The sequence below is a fragment of the Anolis carolinensis genome, chromosome 1, assembly GCF_035594765.1.
Source record: "Anolis carolinensis isolate JA03-04 chromosome 1, rAnoCar3.1.pri, whole genome shotgun sequence".
NCBI classification, from domain to species: Eukaryota; Metazoa; Chordata; class Lepidosauria; order Squamata; family Dactyloidae; genus Anolis; species Anolis carolinensis.
This window is the reverse complement of record NC_085841.1, coordinates 262631965-262651239: the sequence shown is the minus strand read 5'-3', so window position 1 is coordinate 262651239 and position 19275 is coordinate 262631965. Positions and strand designations below refer to the sequence as shown.

The following is a 19275-nucleotide window of genomic DNA, read 5'->3' as shown; positions in this document are numbered from 1 at the left end:
ATAAGATTTGCCCACTCCAACGTCACCTTTTGCACTGCCTTGCGAAGAATCTCCTTGTATTCCTCCTTGGTAATCTCCCTCTTCTGGTAGAAGGGCTTAATGGCAAGTTTCACTTCTTCCACAGCCCTCTCTTGCATGTGAAGTTTCTTCATGTACTAGAAGAACAAGAATGGAGTCAATCGGCAATCTACAACACTACAAGCAGTGTATCAGATCAGAACATCAGAGCAACAGTTCGTACATTAAAGGAGCATACTGATGTTGCTCTTTTGTTATGTTAAAAAAAACCTAAAATTAGATGGGATGTGCAGCTGTGATTTCTAGCAAAGAGATAGGACTCTGTCCTAGAAGGGGTCAGCTGTTCTCAGTTCAGTGGCAGACCTTAGCTCTGGGACCTTTAAAATGCCTTTATTTACAATGTGAATATAATTAGGTTTATTTTACGATGAAATCTATATTTCTCATTGACATAAGATCTGCAAAAAGTGTCCATGGCAAAAGCTCATAACATTTTTCTTCAATCATATACTGGTTGTTTCTCAGCCTCTTAAGTGCTTGATGAGGATCCACGGCCATGACTTTCCTTGCTAACTTGTTAGGAATATCTATCCAATATGCCTGTTGATGATGGTTACGGAGACAGTGTGTTGTGTACTGCTTGGAATATGAGAAGACAGATAAGTTTAGCTCAAAATCTCTCTCCCAAAGACTTTTATTAGGAATTATGCTAGTTGTTTGTTCATTTGCACTAGAAGCAAGGGTGGATAATACAATGGCATCATTAGAAATCCTGGCTAAATTACAGAGAGCTATAAAACCCTCAGAGACTAAAAGATGCACCTAAAGAATTTCTTCACTGGTCAAACTGACACTTAGATAACAGATAATTCAACATAAGAGAATGCAGTATTGAAATACAGATTATCTAGTTTGTGATAATTCTTTAGGAATACAACTTTAAGATCATAATAGAAGTTGATGAAATTAACAGCTTAGTATAGTGCAGCTGAAAAAATGGAAATGTTTGGAATTAACAGGCAAAGGCAGAATGCATACATGGGCATTTCAAAAGTATGCAGTAAAGCTGAAAAAGGTGCAAAAATAGCAAAATAGACAGCAAATAGATTAGAGAGCATATGGCTTCCTCTAAGCTATATTAACACTTTTCTTGCTGAAGCTATATTTCTCTGGTTTCCAAGGTCCCAGTGAGAGCCAATTTATTTTTAATATATTCATGGGGAAAGTGTACAGATTGATGTCATCTTCACTCAATCAAAAATAAAATAGGCACTTCGAAGATGCACAAGACCTTGATAGGCATTTAAGGAGACACAACATTTACATAATGGGACCCTTGTACATCAAATGGTCAATCTGGTGTCAAAATTTAGAACATCTTTTAAATGAACAAAAGCAGATAAAACAGACTTGCTAGCTTAGGAAGAGAACAGCAGAAAAGGAATATAATACCATATTATACAATTAGTAAAAATGGGAATGAAATGGAGAAACACACCGTCTCTTCCTCTATCAGAATGAATCATTCAACTAAAACGATAGGCAGGAAGTTGAGGCAAATGAAAAGGAGTGAGATCTCATTGAAAAAAAAGATACAAGCAATATGTTTTACAAGATCATTACAGTGCTAGAAAGTTTTCAAATTTGCCAGACCTCTTAATCAGACACAAAAGTACAAGCATTATAAAATAAAGGAAGAAACACAACATAATTGAAAAATACCATAAATAACTGCTTAGGCTTTCCTGGCAAGAATACCGTCTTGCTGCTTCGTGTTAAAAAATAGCTCAAGAATTTGTTAACTTTTTAAAAGGCAGCAAGCACTTCTCAGTGTACAGTGTTCCCTCACTTATTGCGGGTGTTCCGTTCTAGGACCACCCACAATAAGTGAAAATCCACGAAGTAGGGACACTATGTTTATTTTAATAAATATAGCGTCCCTCCCCCCCCCTCCCTCTTTTAAAGTACAGTACTGTATTCCGTAGCCATCAAGATATAGAGGATATTGTGCAAGGACTTGGAGGCAGGACGTGCACAGAGTGTTGGCAGCAGGGTGCATGCACACGGAGCGTTGGCGGTAGGGCATGCGAGCACGGAGTATTGGAGGGGGCGATGCGCATGGAGCGTTGGCGGCAGTGGGGGGGTGCGTGCGCACGGGGCGGCAGCAGCAGGGACAACACCATGTGCGGTGACACCGTATCGAATGGGGCCCTCAGGGATTCAGCCGGGGCGGGGGAGGAAAGAGGCCCGCTGCTCGGCTGGTGTGGGCTCTTGGAGCCAGGCCCTCTTTTGAGGCAATGAGGTGCACACCGGGAGTACTGGCACTCCCTGTGGGTGGCTGAGGAGGACAGGACAGGTCACACGCCTCAGCTGGGGCCCTTTTGTCCCTGCAAGGGAGGGAGGGCTGTACAGCCTTGTCCCAGAAGCATATGAAAAAACTCGAGAAATAGCGAGTCCGTGAAAAGCAAACCACGAAGTTGCAGGGGAACACTTTACCAGCAAACTCTTTGGGAGAAAGGTGAAAGAAAATATTAACTCTGCATCCACACAAGTGAAGGATGGTCCTTTAACAGCCTGCTCTTTACTGAACCTGGAATAACCATGTTACAGTATGTCATGCCAGACATGCAAAATGGCCAATACACTACTAGAGAATACCTGTGGAAACTTTGTTTCTTTCTTTATACTCTAAATTTTGCCTGATGAAGAGTTACGAAGAATCTGAAAGCTCACATCTATTTAATTGTATTTTTGTACAATTTGAACAGTTGTAATAAAAAGTATCACTTGTGTCTTATAATTATCCCAATTTATGGAATGTCCACCTCCTCAGGTGCACTTGAAAAAGTGTTTAAATGCATTCATGGAAACAAAGTCTATTACTGAGTATTTCCCTTAACAGCTTCATGTTCAGTGGTGTTATTCTTCAGCCAAGCAAAGGCTGGGAGAATGCTTTCTCTATGAGTCATTTAGATTGGGTGTTCTGATCAAATAAGCAATTTCTAAGATTTTATGTCCCAAAAATCTCAATGAGCTTAGCTTAAATACATAATGTCTGCTAGACATTTATGTTCACCCACCTCTTCATTTTTTGTTTTATCCACTGGAGATTTAGGTGTTTTCACTGTCTCCTCTGCCTCTCCTGTGGAAGCGGCCTGAATCCCTGGTTCTGAGGCGGTGGCCAGATTCCCAGGCTCCGGAGTCAGTCCCTGGCTTGCCACGCAGCTGAGCAGAGGGAGGCTTCCCTGCATGATGAACTGGACAGTGGGCTGACTGACAGGGGCATAAGGGGGCAGGTTGGAAGGCAGCGGGGCCATCAAAGGCAGATTTTGGTTGTACACCTGAAGAAAAAGGAGAAGAGTCAGACACCACTCTTTCCGCAATACAAACTAGGAAGTTCTCATGGATTCTAAAGTATGGGACCTTCTACCGGTTCAAAAAGCTGAAACGGCTATGAGGACCTCTCATCACTTTTGTTGTTAGCTATCAAAAACATGATCAATATTCATTCTAATAATTCTTTTGAAATGTCTTTTGTTTTCCCTTTCTTTTAAAGGATAGAGCCACTGGAAAGTAGAAGCCACAAATAGCAGAATATGATTTCTTCTTTAAAATGCAAGATGGGGAAATACCAGAATCAGATTACTGAAGCATATGGACTGTATGAAATGCACTGCATGTGGGTCGAGAAGAAGCATTCCACAGTGAAACAAGTGGGCATGATTTCATAGATGGAGTGGGATGGTGTCCACAATGCCCACAGCGTCTGGAGTGGAAACCAACCTGATTGGAATCTAGGTCAGGAAACATAGGCTCAGGAACCATATAATTAGTTGGAAGAGGCTCAGTTAACTGCACCTGATTTAATGTTTGAGTCAAATCCTCTGCTTTCCAGACCCCTTCATTTGTTCTTTGCTGTTTACAAAATGCCATTCCTAAAATTCCCCAAAAGGAAAAAAAAAAGCATTTCATTATGGTAAAAAAACAGAAGCAACCACAGCAAGTAATTCATACGCAACTTAACTCAATATAAAAAAAAAATCATAAACTTGACCCAGATTTAGTAGACCCCTTGATTGATGAGGTTATGATGATGATTAACATAGGCCTAAATCTGATTGTTGCTCCTGATTAGAACAGATTCAGTTAATCAATGGGATTAATCTATATGGTGATTCAACCACTGACTGAATGGGTGTGCTCTACTTAGAAGGATGTCTCAAAAGGCCCCATTAATTTCAATAGATTTACCAGGAAAATTTTTGTGTTAGTCTCAACCACAGAAATGAATGGAAGTCTCCAGTTATACATAAGTTCCATACATTGCAGTAAATATATTATTTTTGAGATTATCATTAGATTTAGACCACTGTATCTAAATTTGCATCCCACACAACACTGCTGGCAAACCATCTCTTTATGTAAATTCCCCATAAGTACAAAAACTCTCTTTCAATGACCTAGAGAGTTTAAAATCATAGTTGAAAATGTCTTAAAATTGAGATTTTTTTTTGGTATCTTGAGTGTGACTCAAGATAAGAGCATGAGAACTGAGTCCCCAAGTAGTTTCAACTAGGCTTCACAATTTGGAGATTTTTTTTAAGAACCCACTGAGCAATGGATGTATGCTTAAGGAACTCTATGGTTTATTTAACATAAACCTACAAAAGCAGGTGTCATTTTCCAGTTGTGATGCCAACTGGAAGCTATCATTTCCCTCATATAACTGAAAAAGAACATAAACCAAGGACAGAGCACTTTCTGCTTTTGAACTTCTGATTTTAATGTTTTAAATTCCTGGTCTGTGACCATATAATAAAATCTATTAATTCAAGGACAGAGCATAGGAACCCAAATGATACCAAATCATAGTTTTGGTGGCGCAGTGGGTTAAACCCTTTCTGTTGACAGGACTGCTAACTTGAAGGTTGGGTTGCTGACCTAAAGGTTGCTGGTTTGAATCTAACCCAGGGAAGCATGATTTTAACATTTTATCTTGTACTAGCTGTGCCCGGCCACGCGTTGCTGTGGCTTAGTCTGGTGGTGTTGGTCAGTCTACATTAGGTTGTATTGATGCTGTGACCTCCACCCTTCTTTATACTCACATTAGTAGTAGTATTTGAAGTCTGTTACCTTCTTCAATTTTTGTGTTGATTGATAATTGCTTGAGATCCCTGTTGTCTTTGGTTTGTTGTTAATTGTAATGTCTGATTCTGCTGAGTGCGGTTTATATTTTTATTGTGGTACAATAGTCTTTTTTTTTTTTTGCCTGTGTAGGTGTTTATTATTATTGTTGTTGTTGTAGTGATTATGAAGGTTGGATAAGTTAGATGCTACTGTATTGTTTTTTGGAGGCCCAATTTAGCACTGACTGGCCTCTCAGCCTCAGTGCCTGGCTGTTTCTTGCCTGTGATGGTGTTGATTCTTATTGTTGTTGTTGTTGTCATTGTTATTATTGTAATTGTTTTTTTGGAGGCCAAGTGTGAATGTAGGGATTGGGGAGGTGGATGAGTTGTGTTGTCAAATTTTGTATTTGTTATAGTCACAATGTGTTGTTGTGAGTTTTGTGGGTCTGGATTGTGGTTTTGTGGTGTGGTTGTGTTGTTACAACTGAGAGGCACGGCTTTTGTGTTGTGTTGCGAAGTTTTGTATTTCTGGATCGTTTAGTTGTGTGCCAAGTTTTGTATTTCTGGGGCGTTTAGTTGTGTTGTTATAGTCACGATGCATTGTTGTGAGTTTTGTGGGTCCGGATTGTGGTTTTGTGGTGTGGTTGTGTTGTTACAATCGGGAGGGAATGCTTTTGTGTTGTGTTGCCAAGTTTCGTATTTCTGGGGCGTTTAGTTGTGTTGTTATAGTCATGATGCGTTGTTGTGAGTTTTGTGGGTCCGGTGTGGTTTTGTGGTGTGGTTGTGTTGTTACAACCGGGAGGCAAGGCTTTTGCATTGTTTTGCCAAGTTTTGTATTTCTGGGGCGTTTCGTTGTGTTGTTATAGTCATGATGGGTTGTTGTGAGTTTTGTGGGTCCGGATTGTGGTTTTGTGTTGTGGTTGTGTTCTTACAATTGGGAGGCAAGGCTTTTGCGTTGTGTTGTCAAATTTTGTATTTCTGGGGCGTTTTGTTGTGTTATAGTCATGATGCGTTGTTGTGAGTTTTGTGGGTCCGGATTGTGGTTTTGTGGTGTAGTTGTGTTGTTACAACTGGGAGAAAAGGCTTTTGTGTTGTGTTGTCAAGTTTTGTATTTCTGGGGCGTTTAGTTGTGTGCCAAGTTTCGTATTTCTGGGGCGTTTAGTTGTGTTGTTATAGTCACAATGCATTGTTGTGAGTTTTGTGGGTCCTGATTGTGGTTTTGTGATGTGGTTGTGTTGTTACAACCGGGAGGCAAGGTTTTTGCGTTGTGTTGTCAAGTTTTATATTTCTGGGGCGTTTAGTTGTGTGCCAAGTTTCGTATTTCTGGGACATTTAGTTGTGTTGTTATAGTCACGATGCATTGTTGTGAGTTTTGTGGGTCCGGATTGTAGTTTTGTGGTGTGGTTGTGTTGTTACAACCGGGAGGCAAGGTTTTTGCGTTGTGTTGTTAAGTTTTATATTTCTGGGGCGTTTAGTTGTGTGCCAAGTTTCGTATTTCTGGGGCGTTTAGTTGTGTTGTTATAGTCACGATGCATTGTTGTGAGTTTTATGGGTCCGGATTGTGGTTTTGTGGTGTGGTTGTGTTGTTACAACCTGGAGGGAAGGCTTTTGCGTTGTGTTGCCAAGTTTCATATTTCTGGGACATTTAGTTGTGTTGTTATAGTCACGATGCGTTGTTGTGAGTTTTGTGGGTCCTGTGTCGTTTTGTGGTGTGGTTGTGTTGTTACAACCGGGAGGCAAGGCTTTTGCATTGTGTTGCCAAGTTTTGTATTTCTGGGGCGTTTAGTTGTGTTGTTATCGCATGATGCGTTGTTGTGAGTGTTGTGGGTCTGGATTGTGGTTTTGTGGCGTGGTTGTGTTGTTGTAACCTGGAGGCAAGCCTTTTGCATTGTGTTGCCAAATTTCGTATTTTTGGGATGTTTAGTTTTGTTGTTATAGTCACTGCGCAAACAACTTTATCATTTTATATATATAGATGTGGTTTTTATGACTTGTTTTTATGGTTTGATTATTGGTTTCATTGGTTTCTTATCTTGTTTTTATTGTTCTATTCGGGCTTGGCCCCATGTAAGCCGCCCCGAGTCCCTTCGGGGAGATGGGGCGGGGTATAAGAATAAAATTATTATTATTATTATGAGCTTCCTCTGTCAGCTATAGCTTCATGCGGGGACATGAGAGAAGCCTACTCCAAGGATGGTAAAAACATCAAAAACTACCGGGTGACCCCTGGGCAACGTCCTTGCAGATGGCCAATTCTCTCACATCAGAAACGACTTGCAGTTTCTCAAGTCATTCCTGACATTTAAAAAAAATAGTTTGAATTACATTCTACACGACAACTAGATATCTTCCAAAAATGAAGAGGTTGTAACTTTAGGAAGAGCTCTCTAAAATAAATATTCTCTGTTTTCTCTTGGAAACTGTAACATGCAAGTTATCATTATTGTCTGCCAATGAGACAACCTCACTTGAAATGAATATACCTTAAGCATGTTCAACTTTAATTTTAATATAGTCGGAGTCAGCACAACCTATTCTGGACTTTGATAGGCAGAAATATTCCTTCCCTATCTTAGAAAAAGAAGTGGCTTCTACCCCCCATTATCTTGTTCATTGCCATTTTGTAAAAAGACCCGTCTTGCACTTACTTGGTGTTTTGTCTGCAGCCGCTATATTGCTTTCTTCCTCTTGTAGATTCCAGGTAACCCTTTTCACTGGTGCTTTAGATTTCAACAAAGGACCTTGAACTGCAGCCTCCAATTCAGATTTATTTGCATCACCTATATTCTCATCCAACATAGGTAGCTCACATTTAACCTCTGTTGGTCTTTTGATTTCAGACAAAGTTGGAAATGGTGTAACCTCATCATGACCTGATACAGGCTTCCCCTTCTTTAGAAGAACAGAGTCTGAAAAAAATGGGCACACATCATCGTCTTCTATTTTAATTTCAATCTCCTCCATTTTCACAGTGATTTGGCTATCAGACCTTGGTGATTCATAGCCCACTGCCAATTCAATTCCAGTAGGAGAATCTAGGTTGTCAAGAAATACTTCAGAACTTGAATGGTCTTGCTGGGCAGGAAGAGTTTCATGCTCAAGCTCCTCACAGACTTGCTCTGTTTTAATGCCCCCTTTTAAATCAGCCTCCATTATGTCATCCTCTGGAGGAACTTCCTGCTCAGGGATCAGGTCTGAAGGAACATTCAATGTTTCTGGTGACATACATCCTAACTCATGACTCCAATTTGGAGCATGCTCAAGAGAACAGTCTAAGTTGTCATCTGAAGACCTCTGGCCCTCCTCTTTAAGAAGCTGAGGTGATACCTCTTTTGATTTGTGTTTCCTTTCTTTGGAGCGTGATCTGGATGGTAATTGTCTCTCCCTGGGTTTACTTCCTTTGGACTCCTGGGATCGTGATGAGGGTGACCTTGATTTCCTTTTTCTCTTCTCCTGAGACCTGGATCTCGATCTTTTTCTCTCTCGTGATCTTGAGCTCCCATCCTTCTCCAATCTGTCATAGCTTCTCTCTCTTCTGTGTTTCTTTTTTTTAGTTCTCTCGGCATTGTTCGAATGGGAATATTCTCGCCCCCTGACTCCAGGGTCAGAGTGCTTTTTCTTTTTCCTGTTCTCATATAACTCAAAAGAGGAATTGCCAGGGCTAACAGATCGTGATCTAGCTCTCTTGTGTTCTTTTGGCCAGGAACTTTTGGCTTTTTTGTCTTTAGTTTTGTCTTTTGCTTTCTTTTTTCTTGATCGCTCATGACTACTAGAGCGATCTCTTGGTGGCTGCCGGGCTTTGGATTTAACCCAAGAGCTTTTGCTGTATTTTTCTTCAACTGATGGTGAAGTAGATCTGGAGCTTTTATCCCTTGAATGTGTTCTCGATCTAGATCTTGGATGAGTGCTTTTGTGGTCTTTCATGGGTACTTTTTTTCTTTTAATTTTTTTCTTACTCTCAGAACTGGAATTTGATGGGGATCTTGAAAATGACCACCTTTCTGCTTGCTCATTTCTAATAATGTTTTGTGGCTCATTTTCTCTTATGGGGCTGTCTGGCTCAATTTTTACCTTAAGTTTATCTTGGTCATTATCAATAACAAGCCCAGGATTTTTGTTGCTTTCAAGTATATGCTCTTGTTTGATGGCAGATGAAGTACAGGGTATAACTGGCAATTCTTCTTCCTCATGTTTTACTTGCACTGCATCAGGAACCTGTTCCACAAGCCTCTCCTTTAGCATCACATCATCACAGGACTCAGTGGTAGCTGATGGCACATCAGTTGATTCAGCCTCCAATCCAAAGATATTTTCCAGGTTGTAAGGTGTGATGCGGCGCACCGTTTGGAATGTCTGAGCTTTGGGACTTGCTATAGATATTGTTCTGGTGATATTAGCGAAGGGCAACCTTTCAGGACTGCTGTTTGTTGAACTTGAATCGGAGCCTGTTGGATCAAAAGGATCATATATTTCACTTTTAATTGGTTTTGTTTTCTTTAGTGAAAACAGGGGTGAAGGATTCTCTTTCTGTTGCACCTTATTGTCAACAGGTCGGAAAGTATTGCAAAACCCAGGATTAGACAGTCTGCTGGAATGTCCAATATTTCCAGGGATGTTGATTTTAAAACTCTGAAAGGAGGAGCTGCCAACTTTTCCCCTTGCTGGAGGAAGTGTGGAACCACCATCACGGGCAACAGTCGAAGCAGAGCCTCCACTCGTCTGTCCTTGTTGATGACTGGCACTTGATATGCCACTTTCCATTTTACTACTTCTGATTGGCTGGTTTGCATTTCCCTTACCAGTCAATTGTGTTATACAGGCGCTGGGGATGTCACCACTTCGATCACTGGCAGGCTGTGATCCAAGATGGCCATTTGTGGTTTCCTTCTTAATCTTTGGTATTCTGGGAAGTTCAGATATCTCAAGTCTTTTAGGGGAAGACTTCAGAGGTTCTTTGACAGACATTGCTTTTGAGGTTGAAGAGGAGCTGCTGTTCAATGGTTTAAAAGATGCAAGAAGAGGTGCACCTGATAACTTAGAACCTCCATTAAATCTAGACACTTCACCCAACTTGGGGCCACATCTGTTTAGACTGGCTAAATTCTGGGTCTGAACAGACCTTGGAGTCATCGAGTATTCAAATCGAATGGGTGTCCTTCCAGATGTTGTTTGACTCAAAGGACTCACATCTCTGTTCGTTACACTTAGTGATGATGGTGATGAGATGCAAGTATGAGAGGTGGAGGGTTTCAATTTTGAAGATTCAGTATCAGAACTACTAACTGGGTTCACCAAATGTGACATCCCAAGCTGGGCAGTGTCTCCCAAGCATTCCTCAACATTTGAACTGCCTTGCCGTGGTGGAACTGAAAGATAAAAACATGTTCTTCAATCGTTTGCTCAAACTACATTAATAAATTTTTAAATATAATACAGGAGCAAAACTACTTTTTATCTAGGGAGGTGACTAATTAAATTAGCTTCTAATATGAAAATAAATTATTTACCCAAGTACACATGCAATGTACAGAACTCTAGGGTCTTTTAAAAGGGTTATTAGGACGTTGGTCACTGAACCCTAAATTCTGGAAATGTTTTGATTGATACCTACATATCCTGCTTCCACAATTACGAATGGGTATTTTTCAAACTCTTTTGCAATTTACACACTAGTTCAACTGTGCTATAGTTGATTGACCTACAATGTGTCCTTCAACTGAACCTCTGCCTGCAAAAGGATTCACTTTGAAGCTCCTGTAAAAACAAAGCTTACTTGCAATTTTGTCTTTTGAAAATTTGATTATTCACCAATTTGATTTAAAATATTTTCTTTAGGAATCTTTAGGTCCTCCAGTGTGACTCGATGGGCAGCTTCCTCCAGACATGCTGGAGGATGTAGAGATTTCTAGTGAGAACACCTTTCTAGGATTCTCTAGGTGCTCCAATGCAATTCCATGTTCAGCCTCCAGTGGAGGTTGACCACAGAGGTCTACTGGAACACCAGGAAATTTCTAGAGAGGTGTTCTCTCTGGTTAAAACATTTTTTTCCATGGGGCTCCTGTGCCACAAATCCCAGAGAATGTGGACAGCTGACTGTATTATCAGAAAACACAAACAAATCAATGCATATTTATTTCCCCAGCTTTTGTAAAAATTGCAATGCTCATGGGCATACAGCATAAACATATCCACACTCTTAGGATCTGCCTAGGAACCCCACTTGCATTTATGGATTTAAAAAACCCTTACTTGTTCTCTTTGCAGTTAATGATCCATCTCTATTAATGACAACATCAGACCCACTCATCATCAGGAGGCTCTGTCCAGTCAGGATGCTACCCAACAGGTCTGGCACTGGGGCGGCTTCCACTTCTGGCTCAGGTGAGAAGGCAGGCACACTTCTCCTACAAATTATACAAAGCAGGACTCTTGCAATGTTTGCCTCTGTACAAAATAGCAGATTTACCAGACTGAAAATTTAACCTTTTTTAGTATACTGGCTCTCTGTGTAGGTTTATCTCAACAGCTGCATTTTCATTAACAACGACCATCTACATCAGTGCTTCCCAGGTAGTTATTGTTTTCCAATGTGCTATAGATATACACTAAATTTGTGCCCATTGGGTGCAATTGTTTCTTTCTTTGTTTGTTTTTTGGAACTCTCCAGGGACCTGCACTGGTACAAGGACCACCATTGTAGATCATTGTAGATCCACCAAGGAGCACTGATCTACATGAGTGAAAGCAGACCATCAGCAATGACTGGATAGAGACTCAGGGCTACAGTTGTCCCTACATTCAGAAAAAGTACAGTATTATTAGTATTATTAGCCCAAATTTCATGTTTTTTGAAATAACATTTATCTGTACAGAAGGTGCCCCCATCTTTTCCTTTGTAGCTGTCCTGGGCTTTCCTAAACTTTTTTCCTGAAACAAACTGGGGGGAAAAGGGAAATCAATAAAAATGTATATATAACAAAGTGTCCTTCAATTCTTGATAGTTTTCCCCAATTGAATTAATGATCATAATATAACATTAATGGACTTGAATTAATTCTGCCATGATGTGATAAATAAATGACTAGCATTAGTCATCCACACTATCACTGGATCCTCAAATCAGGCACACATTCATTGATACAGTAATAGTACAAAATAGTGACACCAGTTGGTAACTCCCAAACAACCTGGAACCAGAGGATCTTCCTGACCCCTACAGTTTTTAAATGGAGTGCTGCTCTGTTAACCTGCAAGACAGGCACATAAGTAACAGGAGTTATCCTGCAGTGTTTCAAATGTGGTTTGGTCTATGAAAGAAATCTACAAGTTTTGCCACTGTTAACTTTCAATGAACCCCAAAGAACCCTCTGAGCAAAAATGTTTAGACCTGTTCTGAAAGTCATTTTTTCACTGATTTTTCTGATGTTATTTTATTGTGATTGTTTTTCATTTAGGAAAGTTTTAAGAAATGGACAGAATATTTGAGTAAACAAACATATACCAGATAATAAAGAGCTCAGCACAAAGAAGCAAAAGCATCAAAAGAACTGGCACCGGAAACAGGATTGTGATTGTTAGCGCACACATCCTGAGAGCTCTTGTGGACAGCCTATAGATTTATCAAAGTAAATGTTCCAACTAAAACAGATATAACACTATGAAAGGGTCAAACTAGTAAATTTGGGAACTTCATGTTGGCAGGTCTATCATGTGCCATTAGTTGTGTGCCTTACCTGTAATAACTCACCTGCAACTTGCCTTCTTTGGAGGGTAACATTTGGCTGCATTCCTGCTCTTTGGTAGATTCTCCCCTAATTCTCAATGAGCTTTGGGCCTCTTTAGCTCTAGAGGGAACATCTCAGTGTATTCAGCTTACACTTTGGCTCCTAATAAAAAGGAAGCAGAAAGCTCCCTAAAATTTAAAGTATTATTGTTTATTTATAAAAAGCTGCACAGGCATGGACCCACATGAGAGAAAGTTCATGTTTAGCTATATCTTGGGGAGAGGAGCAGGAATCCAGCCAAATGACCTTTTTCAACCCCTAGACAAGGAAACTATTCCCTGAAGGAAAATTTTGTATCTACAACCTTGGCCAACCTCTCTCTCTCTCTCTCTCTCTCTCTCTCTCTCTCTCTCTCTCTCTCTCTCTCTCTCTCTCTGCCCTCTCTCTGCTTAGCCTTGCTGCCTCCCAGTGTTGTCATGAGGATAAAACGGGGCTGGGATTTTGTGAGGATAAAATGGGGGTGATGGAAGAGAAGGTCTCGAGCTCCTTGAAGATAAGCAAATCAACGTAACAAAATAAACCCCAGACAGATGTAAACAATGTACTAATATAAAAAAAATTAGGCCCCATCTACACCGCCATATAATGCAGTTTAACTGCACTGAACTGCATTATATGGTAGACACATCTAATGCATTTCAATGCAGTCAAACTGCATTATGAAACTCCATTATATGGCAGTGTGGATGGGGCCTTAAATTCTATAGATTTTATGAATTAGAAGCTTTGACCGTACAACTAAAGAGCCAAATGCACAACTGTGTTAGTCCTCAAACATGTCACCAAGATACACACTCAGCACCCTAATACTGTTTGCAAGCTGGCGATGAGGGACACATAAAAGTTGCTTCTCATTATGTCTTGTCTGCCTCTGATCTCTTACAAATATGTGAATTAGCCTGCTAGTATTTGGGCCCTCTGGGAAAACCAGTACATATTTAAAGTGGGCAAAAGCAAGACTTATGCTCTCTGGCTTATGCTCTCTGGCCCTGGGTTGTCTTCTTTGCTAGAATTAAGAGAACTCAAGCAGATGGGAGAGTAAGATCATGTTCTTTATCCAAGTAGTTTTAAACACAAAATAAAGCAGGTAGTCTCCTCCTACTTCTTTCCAATCTTATATAGAAACTGCCGTTGACACACACTCACCTCATTCCCTACTGAAGGAATGACTTGAGAGTGATATATTTAAATCTATCAATAAGCTGTTTACAATCATTGGACATTTTTCCCATTACCCTTCCCCATTAAGTCTACTGCCACCATCTTCTTTCTTATCCTTTTGTTCTTCTTTACAAAGCTTAATGTATGGGAATCATTTTCAAAACAGAAGAAGGATATGATTTTCCAGGTGATGAGGCAGAACTGAATCCCTGCCCTAAAACTCTAATAAGATCAAATGGTGGACTGAGTTCTTCTTCCTCAAGTTCACTTTCCCCCCCCCCCTCCCATTTTGCTCTTAACTCACATGCATTTTTCCTTCGGCCTGGATGAGGCCCCTGGTGCCTGCCTTGTCCTCCAACTGCAACAGAATCCCACAGACCCAGTATTCCAGGACCTCTTTAAAGAGATATGGCCTAAAAATGTTATACTAGCCCTCTGAAAACTAATTTGAAGCCAGCATGGAGCATTCTTTTGAGCCAACATGCTGTAGTCATTTGAGTGCTGAACTAGGACTCCTGACATCAAAATCCCCACTCAGGTAAGGAAACCCAGTGGATGACCATCGGAAAATTACATTCTTGGCGTATGAAGAAGACCACAGTATGTATGCTCTGAAAAGATCTTGTAAAAAAAAAACCTAGGATAGTGTTGGCAAAGACTGGAGGCCACATAACAATGATGGGGTGATGGGGCATTTTGAAAGAAAAAAGAAATAGAGCAAAATGTAATGATTCAAGGCATGACAAGGACCAGTATGCTATGCTGATGTGTCAGGATTCATTTAAATCAGAGGCATCCTGAGTGTTTTCGGACCCACTGCTGTGCATGACTTACTGGACCTGTTTGCCAAAACATTTGGGAAGCCAAGTGTTTTCCACTCCTAATTTAAATGTGTTGGTGAATTTGTAGACCCCCAGCATGGCTGTTGTGAATGTTCCTTGTTTGTTATATGTTGTTTTGTTTAAATTTGCAGCTCAGGCCTGAATATGAAAATGAATGAAGAAAATGAGGAATAGAAATAAGTATGCAGCAATGTACTTTTCACAGGTTAGTATCCACGAATGCCATCCTCCAGCTTCAACATATTGGACAATTTATCCAAAGACGTTTGATATCTCTGTGGTCAACCAAGGCAGTTTATGAAACAGTATGCCACACAGGTGCAAGTACATATATGTTTGTACATATTAACAATGCTAATCTAAATATTCAAAGGATTAACATTTTCTATTACTTATCATGAAGGCATGTTAGGAAGCTTCACATTGACAATCTGCAATTTTGGCAAACTTGGAAATGAACGGAAATGTTGTAGCTTGTTCAATACTAAAAACGAGGCAGGAATTAAACCTATTCATAATGGAATATATTCTTTTCGTAACTGCCCATGCTGGATTCTCCTTGATAACTGATGAATTCAAATTATGCTTATGAACAGAATTGAACTTTAATTTACAAAGGTAACAGAAAGAGTTGGGGCTTCAATGTGTAAGGCAATTAAGCAACAGGAGAGACCACAAGCAAAAAGTGAACTTTGCTAATAGCAGTTCTGACTTCTCTCATTCTGCGCAAGAAAGGATCACCTGACCAGCCTTACCCAGGAATGCCCACAGCAACTGGCCGAGCAACAGGGCGATGAGATCTAAGTGCAGACTGAGAAAGACCTCTTCTTTTGGTGCTCAATGGTGAGTTTGCAACAGGAAGCTCATCATTACTAAGAAGAGAGAAACACAAAGCATAACCACATCCATCTCATCTATACTTTGTTTATTCTCACAGCTGAAATCTTTAAAAAGACTGATTTCAGTTGTCAAATTTGTTAGAAATGTTTTGGTGACAGGAATAAAGCTTGTATGTACAGAAGTTTATGCAGTGGTGAATCAAATGGATTTCATTTTGAACAATGTTCACAATATGATTTGATTCAGATCAGTTTAGGTATCATTGCTCACAGCAGGACAGGTTTTCCATTTGAAATATAACAAGTACCAGATTAGTAAGGAGGCAATTTTTTTGTGAGTGTGACCAAAGTTTTATAACTCTAGTCCAAAATAATTCAGGACATTTCCATTGGTTGGTGTGAATAAAATATTTGACCAATAAGCCAGATGACAAACATCTGACAAATAGAGCCCTTAAGAACAGTAACAACACAGTATACTCAGGCCACTTAAGTACAGGAGTTTAAAAAAGAGAGAAACAAAAAACACTGAAGGAGATCTGCACTCAAGATTTCAATGCTAAGAACTGGAAAACATCAACTTTTCTTTAAGGCAGGAATGTCAACTTTCAGCTCTTTGATGAACACACTGATAACTCAACTACCACGGACAACATACCAGCAGCATTTGCTGGTGCCGTTAAAAAATTTTTTTTTTCTTTTAAAATGTAATGCACGAGGAGCATGAATCCTATTTTAAAGAAAATAAACATAATTTCCCTGATGCCAATCCAGCAAATGGGTTGGGAGAGCTACCTGGAAGTGGGGCGGTACAAACATCTTATATATGTTTTTCTAAATGTTTTATGCTGTTTTATCTTTTAATTATTTTTATTATTCTACAGAGCATATTTTTTATTAAGATGTCTTGGGTTCCACTCTGGGAGAAAGGCAGCATACAAATGAAAAAAAAGAAAAGAAAATAAAGTACGTATGTTTTCTACTCTTGCTTGAGAAACAGTGTTTGTCATCTGAAACACTAGTGTTCTGAGAAGATAATTAAAATAATAAGAGGATTCCTCACCACTAAACAAGAACTGCTTTTACAGGTCTAAATGTGATGCGCATGACAGTATTAAATCCCATCACTTTATTCTTTTAATTAAAAATATAATTAAAATTTACAAATGTAATAAATACACACAGTACACATATCACACACAATTCTACATGAAAGACAATCTCCTTGCCCATATCCTACATAAAGTTGACACCTATCCCACTCACCCACCACCTTGACTTCCATCCCTAGTCACTGTGATGCCAATAAAAATTCTTATTTACTCTTCTAACATGCTTAATCATAAATTCCTCTTGGGCAGTGGTTCTCAACCTGTGGGTCCCCAGATGTTTTGGCCTTCAACTCCCAGGAATCCTAACAGCCAGTAAACTGGCTGGGATTTCTGGGAGTTGTAGGCCAAAATACCTGGGGACCCACAGGTTGAGAACCACAGCTCTTGGGGCTGTTTACAATTCACTTATTTGACTCTCCTTCCAGATATGCCATGGCTCGTTTCCATCTCTTTAAGAACTCTTCGTTGTTTTTACCTACCAAATTATTGGATAACCTAGCCATTTGCATATAGTTCATCTCTCCAATCCTTTTTGATTATGTTGTTCCAAAATACTTGAATACTCTCACATAACAACAACAACAATAACAACAACAACAACTTTATTTGTAACCTGTCCTATCTCCCCAGGGGGACTCAGGGCGGTTTCCAACAAAGGTGGCAAACATTAAATGTCAAAAAACAAACAACAAATCAAATAAATAACAATAAATAAAGACAAGCTAAGAATAACTTAGTGACAAACCAAAAAAATAACCAAGAGTTAAAAAATTAAATATACATAATGTAAACTTCACACACACTTACCACATGATAAAATATGATGAGTAAAAAGCATTAAAATATAGGATAATTTATGGTGACCAACAGGGCTAAGGTAATATTATTTACTATTATTTATTATTTTTTACCCGCTTTTCTCCCATGGTGGGATTCAAGCGGCGTAGATTTCCAGTATCAAACCAGAGTATGTATAAACGATGTACTAATCCTCCTCCTCTGTGTAAGCTAAGGTGCACAAAGGGGTTTTTAAAAGCTTCTTGAAGGAGAGGAGAGAGGGGGCCATTTTTAGTTCTTTAGGGAGAGAGCTGCAGAGGCAGAGAAGGAACCCTCTCTCGTCCCCACCAGCCACACTTGAGACGGGGGTGGGATCGAGAGCAGGGCCTCCTCTATAGACTGCGGTATCCGTGCTGGTTTGTATATGGAGATGCAGTTTTGCAAATAGTCTGGGCCTGAACTGCTTAGGGCTTTATAGGTAATAACCAGCACTTTGTATTTAACCCGGAAGCGGCCCAGTAGCCAGTGGAGCTGCTGTAACATGATCACCACATGTGAAAAAAAGTTCTTTTCTGCGTTTTACATCACCAGCACCTATCTTGTTGATTTGTTTATTTTTGCAAGTAGGACTAGTGTTGTATAGTTCCTGTAAAACATTTTATATACATTTTCCTAATTGACCCCACTATTGTAAAATTGAATTCTTTCTTCCAGAGACGTTCCCAGGTTTCTAGATCTGTAACTCTCCCTAAATCCATAGCCCAAGTAATTGTTGATTTTGCTCTATTATTGTCTATGTTATAGCCTAGTTTGTATTTGTATCGTCTGGAAATTAATCCTTTAATCCCTTTCTCTAATATACTTTCTCATTCTGATTTTCTTACTGCAAAGCCAATCCCCACATTTTTAAAAAATCTTTCATAAAGTTGAAGGTAATAAAACCAATCACTAATGGTCTCTACTGCTTCTAATGGCCTTAGCCATAGGGGTGTTTTGGTTCCATACCATTTTTATATCCTTTCTATATGTCTAAAAGACTTTCTCTATTTACATACCTACTGATATGTTTATATAGCTTATCTCCTTAATACCATAGGTACGCATGTCAGCCGTACCTGAGGTCATGGTCTTCTAGATTAAGTAGGTTTTGGTTCACTAGTGTTATCCAGTTTTTCAGCCAACACAACCCTGCTGCTTCATAGTAATGTCTGAGATCCAGAAAGCTCAAGCCAACTCTCTCTTTTTGCATCAATTCTATATGCAATCCTGGCTCTTTTCCCTGTCTGCATGAATTTGGTGAGATCCTTTTTCCATTGATCACATTATTCTGATCAGTTATAGTCTTACCTGTTATACGGATCCAACTCGAAAGGATCCCCAAAGACTGATAGGGAGGCTGCTCCAATATCTGCTCTCATCAAGCCAAGTGAGGGTTCTACTGGTTTGTACACAGAAGGGATTGAAGTGCCACGCACAGGTTTTCCAAGGCGAAGGGTTTTTGCAATTCGGGAGCGAGCAGTCACTTCAGTTTTCACCTGGGCAGAAAGGCGAGAGTTAGCTACAGGTGAAGGCCTAGATGAAGTACATTCTCTATTTCCCTAATAAAATGATTATTA

At 39.8% G+C, this 19275-nt stretch overlaps 2 protein-coding genes across 4 annotated transcripts in view; one reads left to right on the top strand and one right to left on the bottom strand.

Moving 5' to 3' along the window:
* irf7 (interferon regulatory factor 7) overlaps positions 1 to 3802 on the top strand; it is a 40531-nt gene extending 36729 nt beyond the window's left edge. Inside the window, exon 12 of the mRNA XM_062967587.1 lies at positions 3575 to 3802. Coding sequence (XP_062823657.1) covers positions 3575 to 3595 — 21 coding nt within the window. The 3' untranslated portion in view covers positions 3596 to 3802. The remainder of the gene's footprint in view (positions 1 to 3574) is intronic.
* The window catches only part of phrf1 (PHD and ring finger domains 1), a 33848-nt gene that overhangs the window by 1506 nt on the left and 13067 nt on the right, over positions 1 to 19275 (bottom strand). For 2 of the 3 annotated variants that reach the window (XM_016993516.2, XM_016993515.2), the window contains exons 11-17: positions 19007 to 19194; positions 15687 to 15803; positions 11394 to 11548; positions 7793 to 10510; positions 3802 to 3953; positions 3099 to 3359; positions 27 to 155 (exon numbers count right to left, since the gene is read on the bottom strand). In XM_016993516.2, the coding sequence (XP_016849005.2) occupies positions 27 to 155; positions 3099 to 3359; positions 3802 to 3953; positions 7793 to 10510; positions 11394 to 11548; positions 15687 to 15803; positions 19007 to 19194 (3720 nt within the window). The remainder of the gene's footprint in view (positions 1 to 26; positions 156 to 3098; positions 3360 to 3801; positions 3954 to 7792; positions 10511 to 11393; positions 11549 to 15686; positions 15804 to 19006; positions 19195 to 19275) is intronic. The other variant, XM_062967586.1, reaches the window with a different exon arrangement.